Raw genomic sequence first — 15,000 nt, forward strand, 5'->3', positions numbered from 1 at the left:
TATATATATATATATATATATATATATATATATATATATATATATATATATATATATATATATTCACACGCACACAAAATCATAAGTAATTGGTGTAATTTCATTCTCAATATCATTAATCGAAAACTAAAAAAGCTAATTCGAAAGTGAAACGATCCCATTTGCAAAAATATATAAACTTATTCCACGAAGAAACCAAAATTGACTAAGTTTTATATCCTTTATTTACTTGTTTATTTTCAGCAATGATAAACAACCTCACCTGGGCCACTTTCGCCAGCTCATCATTCCACTTCAGCTCCCGGATGTTGGCTCCGGCGGGCTGAGGACCAGGGTCTCCTCTGGCTTCATTGCCTTGGGCAACCTGGAGAAGATTTAATGTTTTATTCTGCTTTTAATTCTCAATTCTATCTCAAATCTATTTTCCAATCTTTTCCTTTCATGTTAATTCACTCTAATACTTTATTTGGTTTATACGAATGTCCTCTTTGGATCCATTATCAACAATGAACCATCATGTGGAACCAAAGGATTCTTATGAAGACAAGAAGTACATATAAAAAAAGATCCTTGACACTTTACGGTAGAACACCTTTGTGTGGAGCCAAAGGATTCCAAATGAAGACATCCAATGCATACAAAAATTTTGTTATTTCTTAACATTATAGGATTATATATATTTTATACATATCTTAAGTGCTAATATACTTGTACCGCCAATTCTTTTACGACATATCTAATGTCTTGTATCTTTCTGGTCTTCAATGAAACGGTTCAGAAGGCAAAGACCGAATTCATTACTGTACATACTCCATTTGTTTACTGTTTACCAAAAGCTACCATCAGTGCAAACTGAGAAATCACAATTTGTAAGGCTGCCCTGATGGGAGCCCTAATGTATTGGCCGAAACAGCTGTTGGGTAAAAGTTACACAAAAGTAGCTAAACATTAATAAAATTCTATCCTCAATACATGATAACGTTCAAAAACTAAGGCTTTCATTACTTGAGTAGTTACTTTATAACCAAGATTATCTTTTGGTTATTATGGCAAAGCCTTACCTCACTGTGCTATTCTTCCATAATGGACCCCACAGTCTTATAGCATCTTGCTTTTCAAAATAAGGTAGCAGCCAGCTAGTAATAATAATAATATCAATAATAACCCTTACAAGAAAGCATTGAAAATGGAATTAGATTCAAGATCATTTATAGTAATAGTACCAGTTACCTTCGCTCGATGGTTATTGTGCGTTGCGAGAATGATGGCCTGGTCAGCCGCAGAGACTTCTTTCAGATGAGCAACGCAAGACGCCTTGGGTGGTAGAAGCATGGTGTGATTGCTTCCGAACTGAGAATAATCACAGGAAAGAGCTGCTGATGTTGTTGTTGTAGGTTCGGGTGTGGTTGTGAGATTCGCAGTTGTTGTTGTAGGTTTGAGTGTGGTTGTATGATGTGCAGTTGTTGTTGTAGGTTCGGGTGTGGTTGTGAGATTCGCAGTTGTTGTTGTAGGTTTGGGTGTGGTTGTATGATGTGCAGTTGTTGTTGTAGGTTCTGGTGTGGTTGTAAGATTTGTAGTTGTTGTTGTAGGTTTGGGTGTGGTTGTAAGATTTGCAGATGTTGTTGTAGGTTCGGGTGTGGTTGTAAGATTTGCAGTTGTTGTTGTAGGTTCGGGTGTGGTTGTAAGATTTGCAGTAGTTGTTGTAGGTTCGGGTGTGGTTGTGAGATTTGTAGTTGTTGTTGTAGGTTTGGGTGTGGTTGTATGATGTGCAGTTGTTGTTGTAGGTTCTGGTGTGGTTGTAAGATTTGTAGTTGTTGTTGTAGGTTTGGATGTGGTTGTAAGATTTGCAGATGTTGTTGTAGGTTCTGGTGTGGTTGTAAGATTTGTAGTTGTTGTTGTAGGTTTGGGTGTGGTTGTAAGATTTGCAGTAGTTGTTGTAGGTTCGGGTGTGGTTGTGAGATTCGCAGTTGTTGTCGTAGGTTCAATTGTTGTTGTGAGATTCGCAGTTGTTGTTGTAGGTTTGGGTGTGGTTGTAAGATTCGCATTTGTTGTTGTAGGTTTGGGTGAGGTTGTAAGATTTGTAGTTGTTGTTGTAGGTTTGGGTGTGGTTGTAAGATTTGCAGTTGTTGTTGTAGGTTCGGGTGTGGTTGTAAGATTTGCAGTTGTTGTTGTAGATTCGGGTGTGGTTGTGAGATTCGCAGTTGTTGTTGTAGATTCGGGTGTGGTTGTGAGATTCGCAGTTGTTGTTGTAGGTTTGGGTGTAGTTGTGATATTAGCAGTTGTTGTTTTAGGTTTGGGTGTGGTTGTGAGATTCGCAGTTGTTGTAGGTTTGGGTGTGGTTGTGAGATTCGCAGTTGTTGTTGTAGGTTTGGGTGTGGTTGTAAGATTTGCAGTTGTTGTTGTAGGTCCGGGTGTGGTTGTAAGATTTGCAGTTGTTGTTGTAGGTTTGGGCGTGGTTGTGAGATTCGCAGTTGTTGTAGGTTTGGGTGTGGTTGTAGGATTTGCAGTTGTTGTTGTAGGTTTGGGTGTGGTTTTGAGATTCGCAGTTGTTGTTGTAGGTTTAGTTTTGGTTGTAGGATTTGCAGTTGTTGTTGTAGGTTTGGGTGTGGTTGTAGGATTTGCAGTTGTTGTTGTAGGTTTTGGTTTGGTTGTAGGATTTGCAGTTGTTGTTGTAGGTTTGGGTGTGGTTGTTGTGGGATTTGCAGTTGTTGTTGTAAATTTGGGTGTGGTTGTGGGATTTGCAGTTGTTGTAAGTTTGGGTGTGGCTGTGTGATTCGCAGTTGCTGTTGTAAGTATGAGTGTGGTTGTGGGATTTACAGTTGTTGTTGTTGTAGGTTTGGGTGTGGTTTTGGGATTTGCAGTTGTTGTTGTAGGTTGGGGTGTGGTTGTAGGATTTGAAATTGTTGTTGTTTTTGTAGGTATGGGTGTGGTTGTGGGATTTGCAGTTGTTGTAGGTTTGGGTGTGGTTGTAGAATTTGAAATTGTTGTTGTTTTTGTAGGTTTGGGTGTGGTTGTGGGATTTGCAGTTGTTGTTGTAGGTTTGGGTGTGGTTGTGGGATTTGCAGTTGTTGTAGATATGGGTATGGTTGTGGGATTTGCTGTTGTTGTTGTAGTTTTGGGTGTGGTTGTGGGATTTGCAGTTGTTGTTGTAGGATTTGGTGTGATTGTGGGATTTTCAGTCGGCGGAACCGTTGCAGCAGAAGTTTGCACCGGCGGATCAGAAATCACACCCATCACAGTAGTCTCTCCGCCATGGTACGTGGTACCTGAACCTGACAAAATTTTGAAATTCCAAAGGATTAGCTCTGAAATAAAAGGAGAAACTCGAGCTGGACAATGGCAAAGAACCTCTAAGCTGGAAAGAGTAAAAGGACAAAAACAATGACGGTTAGTGACTCAAGCTAACCTATACAGGTACCTCATATATGCCTACTGTGTGCCTTAGGAGGCAAGATGTTAACAGGAACAACTTCACAAAAACATCCTGAAACGTACTAAATTTCCATGAGACATAGCCTTTACACGAAGACCAAATTTGTCAACTAATCAGTAACTTACAAAATGATTTAAATTTCAAGTTTTCCAGTAATGAAGTATAGTAGAAAGAGAAGTTTTCATATATATGTCACGAAAGTGTAGTCGTAAATCACACCACTTAGTTTAAATCCGTAGTCATCAAGTAAATATCTCATCTCCAAAAGGTCGTCTTTTGTCCAGTCAATGAAGCATCAGGTCTAGATGTCGTCATTGTTGTGGCTAAAAATAGTTGGTTTGTCTACTGTTTATGTCGTACAATTGTCTAAATATACCATAAGTACAAAATCAATCTGTGTGAAAGTGTTTTGAAAAGTCTGTGTAATTCTAATTGATAGACCTCTTCTGTATGTAGTAGGAATTAAATTCTGAGAGTTTGTCAAACACGAATCCTCAAGATTTAAAGCGATAATAATACATCAAAGAAGTTTCTTTCATACGCGAGCAGGAAATCTCATGGAAGCGCAGACACTTTGCATTTGAGTAATGTAAATAGCCAGAGAATGAAATAAAGAAGAGACAATTGATGACTGAAATTTACTTTCATTGCTAATACCTCTATCACTACATATATAATAAATGTTAGCAGAAAGAATCATTCTCTAGCCGTGATTATGAAAGATGTCGGGCATGAATGAGGAATTAACTGTACAGTTTTGACTCTGAGTTGGTAACAAGGCACGCCCCATGCATGCTATAGTTGCCATATGCATAAAGACAAAAGCTCAGGGATTTTATCTGATTCCGATAACTCATTACATGTTATGGGGGTTTTTGTTTTTTAAGAACTATTGCCTATTTCTTTGGAACAATAAATCTATGTAGATTTTCAATTCTGTTGTCCAAAAAATCTTCGCCTTCTATAAGTATGAAAATATAACCGACGAGTAACTCGGACGGATACCAGCATTTGTATGGATTGAAGATTAAATGTGATTTTTTTTTATTTTAGAAATATACGCAATGTATACGGAACTACTTACGCAGGTCAATGCATAGGGGAATACAGGAATTTTGTGCCAGAAGTTAGGGTGCTTTCACATCATCTTTAGCAAGATAAGCAGTAAAAGAAAGCAAAAGCAAAAAGAATGAAATCTTGCATGCAGTGATACTTAGCTGTGACCTCCAAGGATGTTTTCTACCACAACAGGAGTAAGAAGGGTGGCTGCTTGTTCTCTTTATTTGATGGTCGCTGATAACTGGAGTTAACAGGGTCTTCAGTTTCTATATGGTTTCAAAATGGCGTGATTTCCATGATTTATAGTATTCTTGTTAAAGTACTTTATACCAGTAACCAGTTTATAGAAAATAATGTATTGGTGCAAAATCCTAAAGATTTTACCAATCAAATGATATCCTTTAGTTAGATTCATGGAAAATTGTAGCAAGTAGGCCATAGTTTTCCTCTAAATGAATCAAAGTGAAGATGCCAGAAGTTGCCAGACGTCTACGAGGCCACCAGTTACCAGACACTAAAGATGCCACAGATTCAGATATCGAAGAGGCCGGTAGTCACAAAGCGCTAAAAATGCCTAAAACTGCCAGATATCAGATGCCGTCAGTCAGCAATGCCATAAATGACCAGATATCAAGGAGGCCGTCAGTCACCAGAAGCGAAATATGCCATAAATTGCCATAAATTGAAGAGAATGTAAGTTGCCAAATGCTAAATATGCCAAAAATTGCCAGATATTGAAGAGGCTGTAATTCGCCAAAGCTAAACAAGCCACAAATTGCCAGATATCAAAGAGGCCGTAAGTTACCAGAAGCTAAAGTTGCCACAAATTGCCAGATATCGAAGTTGCGGTAATACGCGAGGACCTAAAGATGACACAAATTGTAAGACGCTCCATAAGCTAATGATGCCGCAGTTTTCCATCAGACGAAGAGGTTGGAAGCTTCTAGAAGTCAAAGATGGCACAAGGTGCCAGAGATCTAGCTCCTGCATTATTCAATGTCATACGCCTCGCTTCCAGAGGTCCGTGCTGATGAAGTTCTGAAATAGTTATATCATAAGGAGATGCCATTGGTTGATTAATTATGTAAAACATATGACCATTATCAGAAAATAATAAAAACTAATGTTATTCTAAATTTAATCTATGAAATTATTACTCAAATTATGAATTGAAGTAATTAGGGCTTCAATATAATAAGTAACATCTTTCAAAAGTTACATTATAGTAGTAATGAAAAATTATGCTATCTCACTTAGGCATTATTAATTGAGCAGAACAACTGGCACAATGGAGATGTCAAACAATTGCAAATAATAATCCATTAACTATTATCTAAATAGTGAGTGTTGATAGTCAAAGATAGTATCAAGTGAATTTAATTTCAGCATCATAGTATTGTTAGTATGATAGTGTGAAGCTCATGGTCATTGAAGAATTATTATTATTATTATTATTATTATTATTACTATTATTATTATTATTATTATTATTATTTTTATTATTATTATTATTATTATTATTATTATTATTATTATTATTATTATTGCTCCAAAGACTATTTTTTCCTTTTTCTGTTTGTATGGTTGTTTTTGTTTTAGTTGTTTCTGCAGCTACTGTTGTTATTGTTGTAGTAGAAAGTCTAAATGATTCACCTGGGAAATAAGTCAAACATCTCTCTTAAATAGAGGGTGCACACAATAAGTCTGAAATGCTGACGACACCTAATTCATCATCGACAGAAACCCAAAACAGCTTCACTCAGGCACACAGATCCGGATAGGTAGTCGATATCCCGTTGCTACACTGAGAAGCGGCTGTCCCCTGGGTGGAAATCTCTTGGCCAAGGAAGTTCCCTGCCTGTCCATAGTTGCAAACGTAAATCTTGCTCTCAGGGTATGTTGTGCCACCTAGGTCGGTGCTGTAATGAACGCCTCCACAGCCTATCTCGTATGTATTTGCCCACACTACCTGTGAGATGAAGGTGAGAAGTGGAGTTTGAAACTATTATTATCATTTAACTGGATTTATATGAATGAATTCTAATGGGAGCCTTACTTCTTTGCCTGAGTATTAACGATAGATATAGATTTTTAGTCATAATTTGGGGTGGATTAAACTGATAGGTATAAATATAAATACTTCTTATATAAAATACTTAAATAATTCTCCTTACCATCTCTTTTGTCAGAATTTATGAAGAACTGAATATACAGGCTTAACTTAATCTACGCCATAAACCATTCCTCACTTAAAGTTAGGACCAAAAAAGACCAAACAATGGCTCACAAAGACGACACAGCCATGATCACTATGAAAAATCGAACAAGCTAAGAGAGCGGACCGATTTAAGAGCCTACGCATTCCGCTAAGCTACTAAAACACTATTGGTCAGCCTTGGAACTCTCTTGAAGCTTTTGTTTCTTCTGAAACTAATGGTGCTCTTTCTATTGCATAGAGGATTTATCATCTGGAAAATCTTGCAGTATTGTATAGTTTTTACTGAAAAAACATACCCTAGAACAATCATCATGACCTTAAATAATACAGTACCTTTCCTAATTCAGTGTTGATAGTATTTCTTAGTAAAAAAAGATTTAAAATATTCTTCTTAAAACCATGTGATGCAGTACACTAGTTTTACTATTGGAAACGTCTCTGCCTGTCGTCGCCAGCCTGGGGTTTGAGTCCCACTCCAGGTCGATAGATTCTTGTAGTGTCAGGAACCTTACCATCGCCACGAGCTAGGGATGGGGGATTTAGGGGAGCCTACAGTGTTGCCTGCTGAGTCATCAGCAGCCATTGCTTAGTCCTCCCTGGTCCTAACTTCGGTGGCGACTGAATTAATTGCTGATCATATGTATATATGGTCAATCTCTAAGATATTGTCCTGCTAGGTAAAGCATTGTCAATGACCCTTGCCCCATTCATGAGTGACCTTTAACACACTTCTCAACAGCTTTATATGCAATGTTTACAACCATCTTCTATGAATCGTCGGTTGTCATCTGAAATTAATAACTTACCTGTGTATAGTGGCCAATAACCTTTCCATTAACTGAGCTGCTGGTGAATGAACTGACCATTGTATTGGACAAGTCAGGTACCTCATTTTACCAGGCGTCGATTGCGATTTTCCTGAAATGAAACAATAAAAACCAAGTCATATGACGTACAAAGCTGGGCAAGTGCAAAAAATATGCTCTACTTGGGCTTATAGCATGAAGCTTTTCCAACTAGGATTGTAGATTAGCTAGTAATAATAGTTAGTAATAATGATAATGATATTTTGATACTAAAGGTACTGAGAGTTTAGACCTACAGTTACGTAAAATTTTAAGATGATTAAGAAATGATTCCGATTTCAAATGCACACTAGGTAAAAATATATCGGCATACTGGAGGTCGAATCGATGTCTACCGTAAACATTTTCTCAACCGTCGCTTATGGGGAAAAGTTGGTAAGCTGGCTATTATTATTTCACTGTCTTACATTCTTTAGTGTCATAATGATTCACACTTATTGTGTGTTGATAGTTTTTTTTTTACCTTGTGTACCTACGGGTAACTGATATTGTTAGATAAAGTTAATTTATACTGGGATTGAACCTAGGTATTTGTCAGATATTTATGCCAAGTGTTATCCATTTAGGAATTAGGATTAAAAATATCCTTATAAATAAGGTAAAAATGCTTGGTAAATTATATATATATATATATATATATATATATATATATATATATATATATATTTATATTTATATATAAATAAATATATATATATATATATATATATATATATATATATATATATGTATATTTATATATATGTATATATATATATATATATATATATATATATATATACAGTATATATATATATATATATATATATACATATATATATATACATATATAAATACAGTATATATATATATATATATATATATATATATATATATACATATACGAATAATAGTACCAGGGTTATGATATACATCTTTATTGCTTAGCTTTCGGAAAATCTATTTCCATCATCAGAGCCTAAAATAGGATACATTGTATTAGTTAAAACATAGTATGATGAATATTTAAAACAGAAAATTTAAAATGAACATACAAAAACTTTATGAAATAAAATAAGAAATTAACATAAAACTATAAAATCAATCTAAATACAAAATAAAAGATCAAAGCGCCAGCGCTATAAACTCACATGAAATAAAATTATACACAATTTAATTCGTACGTTGCCCGGCCCAGGTTTGGTTTTAGTTTGTGCTGGAATATTGCCTCCATTATTATTAAGTCGAGGTTACTCTGCGAAGTGGCCAGGATGGAAAAATTCTCCTTGGACATTGGGTGGTCCTCACTTTGGGAATGGTCTCTGATGGCTGAATGGGGTGGTTTTGCTATATGATTACCCGTTCTAGGTGAGCGACCGAAGTGCTCAGACAATCTTGCACGGTAATGTCTTTCACTTTTTCCAATATACGATGCATTACAGCGATCACACTTATATTTATATATGACACCCGAACAAAGATCATCTGAGACCCGGTCTTTAAATTTGAAAAATTTGCTCATAGCATTTGAGGGGGAAAACACGATCTTCAATGATACCTGAGGATAAAATTCACGCACAATTCTACTGCAATGATTTCGTATTTTAAAACTGTGGGACCCCAGATATGGAATAGAAAAGAAGATATTTTTCCGAGGAGCAATTAGTTTCCTTTCACAAGGTGGTAGCGTGAGTTTGCTTAGTGTTTTCCCTATATAGGTATCAGTAAAATTATACGGGAATCCATTGTTATAAAGTAGTTTTTTAATATACGTCAGTTCCTTATGAATGTTGAGGTAATTAGAGCAAAGGTTATACGCTCTATAAGTGAGAGTACAGATAAGATTTCTCTTATATTGTATAGGAATAAACGAGGAGAATTTAGTGCATAAGCCTGTGAACGTTGGTTTCCTGTAGACAGATGTGTTAAACCCAGTACCAAATTTATGAATGTTGATGTCAAGGAAAGATATGTTACAATCCATTTCCACTTCACTAGTAAAATTTATATTTTGGTGTTTGGAATTCAAATAGTTTAAAAACATTTGGACATGACTTGGGCTACGAAATAATAAAAACGTGTCGTCGACATACCGTCTATAAAAAAGAGGTTTAAAATCAGTAGGGCATTCATTTAACCAGATCTTTTCATAATAGGCAAGAAAGGCATTTGCGAGACTAGGTCCCATAGGGCTACCCATAGCACACCCATCAACCTGTACATAAAACTTTTTATCAAATAAAAACAAACAATCCCTAGCAGACAATCCCAGCAGTTCCTTCATCTCCTTTCTTGTAAAACCATTCACTTGTTCTTCGTCTCCAAACAGCCCTTCCACGCAGATATCTATTGTCTCAGTCAAAGGAATATTAGTGAAAAGAGACTCCACGTCAAAGCTTGCCATTGTACATTTTCCCAAGTTTAAGTTTGAAATTTCTTTAGCAAATGAAAAAGAATCCTTCACTGTATATTCATTCACTGTTATTGGGGCTATTACCGGAACCAAAAATTTAGCTATATTATAATTGTGCGTCCCACAAGCAGACAAAATAGGTCTTAAAGGACAATTATTTTTATGAACCTAGTTTAAACCAGCAACAACTGTTAAAATCCAAATTGTCTTATCTTGATTTTATACATTTAAGTAATCTTATTGAAACTAACAATTGTAAGTCAATTCAACATGTAACGCATATCCAACAAAGGAAGCTAAAAAACTTGGGGTATGTAGATGATTGTAATGTGTCTAGTGATAAGGTGATATTTAATTTTTCTAAGGTGGTATTAACAGATATTCAAAAATCTGCTCTTGCCAAGGGCTTAAAGTTTGTTTTCCCCCCTCGACGTTTAAACTATGTTCAGCACTTTTTACAGTTCGAAAAACTTTACAAAACCATTTCTACTCTAGATTTTTATGATCCCTTGAGTAAGGGAATCGGGTATTTTAAGCAGTCACTAAGGTATTTGGCTAACTGGTCATTTTATTCTTTTAATCCATTCAACAATAACAAATATTCAGACAAAGAAACTATTGGAATTCTTAAGAACTTGTCAAATAACGATGATCTTGTAATAACTAGACCTGACAAGGGCAATGGTGTTGTACTATTAGATAAAAATACTTATGTTGGGAAGATGGTGGACATTTTAAATGACAGGTCAAAATTTGCTCCGTTAACATCTGATACTTTTTCGTATCTTCTGAAATATGAAGATAAGGTTAACAGGTTCCTAAGGAAATTAAAGAATAATGGTGTCATTGCAAACGGAACTTTCCAATCTCTATACTGCTCAGGATCTAGGCCAGGAATTATGTACGGACTGCCAAAGGTTCATAAAAATAATTGTCCTTTAAGACCTATTTTGTCTGCTTGTGGGACGCACAATTATAATATAGCTAAATTTTTGGTTCCGGTAATAGCCCCAATAACAGTGAATGAATATACAGTGAAGGATTCTTTTTCATTTGCTAAAGAAATTTCAAACTTAAACTTGGGAAAATGTACAATGGCAAGCTTTGACGTGGAGTCTCTTTTCACTAATATTCCTTTGACTGAGACAATAGATATCTGCGTGGAAGGGCTGTTTGGAGACGAAGAACAAGTGAATGGTTTTACAAGAAAGGAGATGAAGGAACTGCTGGGATTGTCTGCTAGGGATTGTTTGTTTTTATTTGATAAAAAGTTTTATGTACAGGTTGATGGGTGTGCTATGGGTAGCCCTATGGGACCTAGTCTCGCAAATGCCTTTCTTGCCTATTATGAAAAGATCTGGTTAAATGAATGCCCTACTGATTTTAAACCTCTTTTTTATAGACGGTATGTCGACGACACGTTTTTATTATTTCGTAGCCCAAGTCATGTCCAAATGTTTTTAAACTATTTGAATTCCAAACACCAAAATATAAATTTTACTAGTGAAGTGGAAATGGATTGTAACATATCTTTCCTTGACATCAACATTCATAAATTTGGTACTGGGTTTAACACATCTGTCTACAGGAAACCAACGTTCACAGGCTTATGCACTAAATTCTCCTCGTTTATTCCTATACAATATAAGAGAAATCTTATCTGTACTCTCACTTATAGAGCGTATAACCTTTGCTCTAATTACCTCAACATTCATAAGGAACTGACGTATATTAAAAAACTACTTTATAACAATGGATTCCCGTATAATTTTACTGATACCTATATAGGGAAAACACTAAGCAAACTCACGCTACCACCTTGTGAAAGGAAACTAATTGCTCCTCGGAAAAATATCTTCTTTTCTATTCCATATCTGGGGTCCCACAGTTTTAAAATACGAAATCATTGCAGTAGAATTGTGCGTGAATTTTATCCTCAGGTATCATTGAAGATCGTGTTTTCCCCCTCAAATGCTATGAGCAAATTTTTCAAATTTAAAGACCGGGTCTCAGATGATCTTTGTTCGGGTGTCATATATAAATATAAGTGTGATCGCTGTAATGCATCGTATATTGGAAAAAGTGAAAGACATTACCGTGCAAGATTGTCTGAGCACTTCGGTCGCTCACCTAGAACGGGTAATCATATAGCAAAACCACCCCATTCAGCCATCAGAGACCATTCCCAAAGTGAGGACCACCCAATGTCCAAGGAGAATTTTTCCATCCTGGCCACTTCGCAGAGTAACCTCGACTTAATAATAATGGAGGCAATATTCCAGCACAAACTAAAACCAAACCTGGGCCGGGCAACGTACGAATTAAATTGTGTATAATTTTATTTCATGTGAGTTTATAGCGCTGGCGCTTTGATCTTTTATTTTGTATTTAGATTGATTTTATAGTTTTATGTTAATTTCTTATTTTATTTCATAAAGTTTTTGTATGTTCATTTTAAATTTTCTGTTTTAAATATTCATCATACTATGTTTTAACTAATACAATGTATCCTATTTTAGGCTCTGATGATGGAAATAGATTTTCCGAAAGCTAAGCAATAAAGATGTATATCATAACCCTGGTACTATTATTCGTATTGAAACTCCGCTTTCCACGGAATAAATCAATAGCCGATATATACATATATATATACATATATATATATATATACAGTATATATATATATATATATATATATATATACAGTATATATATATATATATATATATATATATATATATATATATATATATACAGTATATATATATATATATATATATATATATACATGTATATATATATATATATATATATATATATATATATGTATATATATATATATATATATATATATATATATATATATATATATATACTGTATATATATATATATATATATATACATATATATGCAGGTGTGTAAAAATATATACAACACACACACATATGTATATATATATATATATATATATATATATATATATATATATATAAATAAATATATATATATTTATATATATAAATATACATATATATATATATATATACTATATATATATATGCATGTGTGTAAAAATATATACAACACACACACACACACACACACATATATATATATATATATATATATATATATATATATGCATGTGTGTAAAAATATATACAACACACACACACATATATATATATATATATATATATATATATATATATATATATATATATATATAAATTATATATAGAAAAATATATATTTATATCTTAAAGGTCGATTCACACACATCAGTGACGTATCATTGCTGCGTCCGCTCCCTGTCAGTGATATCCGTGTTATTTCCGTGACGTCTATGCACACACATCCGTGGTGTTGCCGTGCAGCTTGAAATCAGTGTTTCCTAGGATCGCAAAGTTTTCGGACATGGAGTTGGCAATGATTGCCATAATTCTTGATGAAGAGGAAGAGGCTGAACAAAAGTGAAGAAGAGAAATTGGGTACATGAAGCGTGGCAGAAAAGAGAAACAGAAGGAGAGTTTGCGACTCTGTACAAGGTATTAACCGAGGATGAAATAAAATTTTTCCAGTACTTTAGGATGTACAAAAACTGCTTCAGGATATTGTTCAGTAGACTGGAGACTCAACTGAAGAAACAAGACACCCACTGGAGAAAGGCCATAAAGCCAATGGAACAATTAGCTGTTTGTTTGAGGTGAAATAATACAATCTCTTTGGAATTGGTTGTTTACTGTACTTATCTATTCAAATCCATGCTGAAGATTTCTCAACTCTTTAACAAATTAAAAAGAGTACTTACCATCTACTTTCATTTCATCTCCTATTTTATTCCATGTCTTGCTTAAAGTTACAATCTATATATTTTGGTTGTGCCAGATCGTACAGAACAGGATGGTTTCGCATTAATTAGTAGTTCGTCATCCATTTTCTTGGCTCAGAACACTCGTCCGGCGTCCGTGAAAACTTGAAAAATATCGGTGGCGACGATACTCGACTTCACGGAACGGAGACGTAACGGTCACTGAGAGTCAAAACACTGAACTGCGCCGGACGTGTTAAACGCGTCCGTTGAATTCAAAGCAACGATATTTTTTTTTCACTGACACTGAAGCACTGAGCGGACGCGGCACTGATACGTCACTGATGTGTGTGAATCAACCTTAAAGCTAATCAAACTGAATCTGGAATGTTATGTTAAAGAAAAATTGACAAAATTTTCTAAGCCTATTAAATGAAGAAAGAAAAAAACAGTAATCTAAACCTCTTCTTACTAAAAATATACACAGAACTACTCACTGTATTACTGTCGAATCCCCAATAATAACAAATATTCTGTCCAACAGCATAGCTTCTAGAACATATCTTCCTGTCGCTGCTTCCATCGTGGCCACTTGGGCACTGTTCTGCCCAGGCCTGTGAAGAGTTGAAATAGAGAATCAGATTTAAATTGAAAAGCTACGGTCACTAAATGTTCTAAATGTTGGCTTATTAGGACCAAATGTTTAAGGATTGCCGCAAGTAGGATAAGAATTATAGGGGCTGACTGTATATTTATATATATATATATATATATATATATATATATATATATATATATATATATTTATATATATATGCATATATATATATATATATATATATATATATAAATATATATATATATATATATACACATATATGTATATAGTGTGTGTATATATATATACATATATATATATATATATATATACATATATATATATATATATATATATATATATATATATATATATATATATATATGTATATATGTATATATATATATATATATATATATATATATGTATATATATATATATATATACATATATATATATATATATATATATATATATATATATATATATATATATAAAGTATCTCCCTTGCTGAGTTTGTATACCATACCGTGGTGAAAGTGTTTGTGTATTGTCATGATCAGAAACCTATACTAATCTAGGCCACCCCTACTTGATTGGTTTGCTTTTCACGATCAGACTT

General features: G+C 34.3%; 1 protein-coding gene across 4 annotated transcripts in view; it reads right to left on the bottom strand.

Annotated features, from left to right (window-relative positions):
- The window catches only part of LOC137637581 (mucin-2-like), a 47,032-nt gene that overhangs the window by 27,975 nt on the left and 4,057 nt on the right, over positions 1 to 15,000 (bottom strand). For 2 of the 4 annotated variants that reach the window (XM_068369733.1, XM_068369730.1), the window contains exons 2-6: positions 14,278 to 14,394; positions 7,513 to 7,628; positions 6,146 to 6,457; positions 1,231 to 5,530; positions 263 to 364 (exon numbers count right to left, since the gene is read on the bottom strand). In XM_068369733.1, the coding sequence (XP_068225834.1) occupies positions 263 to 364; positions 1,231 to 3,234 (2,106 nt within the window). In that variant the 5' untranslated portion in view covers positions 3,235 to 5,530; positions 6,146 to 6,457; positions 7,513 to 7,628; positions 14,278 to 14,394. Of the gene's footprint in view, positions 1 to 262; positions 365 to 1,230; positions 5,531 to 6,145; positions 6,462 to 7,512; positions 7,629 to 14,277; positions 14,395 to 15,000 lie in introns of all 4 variants that reach the window. The other 2 variants (XM_068369731.1, XM_068369732.1) reach the window with 2 other exon arrangements.

The sequence above is a fragment of the Palaemon carinicauda genome, unplaced genomic scaffold, assembly GCF_036898095.1.
Source record: "Palaemon carinicauda isolate YSFRI2023 unplaced genomic scaffold, ASM3689809v2 scaffold86, whole genome shotgun sequence".
Lineage (NCBI taxonomy): Eukaryota > Metazoa > Arthropoda > Malacostraca > Decapoda > Palaemonidae > Palaemon > Palaemon carinicauda.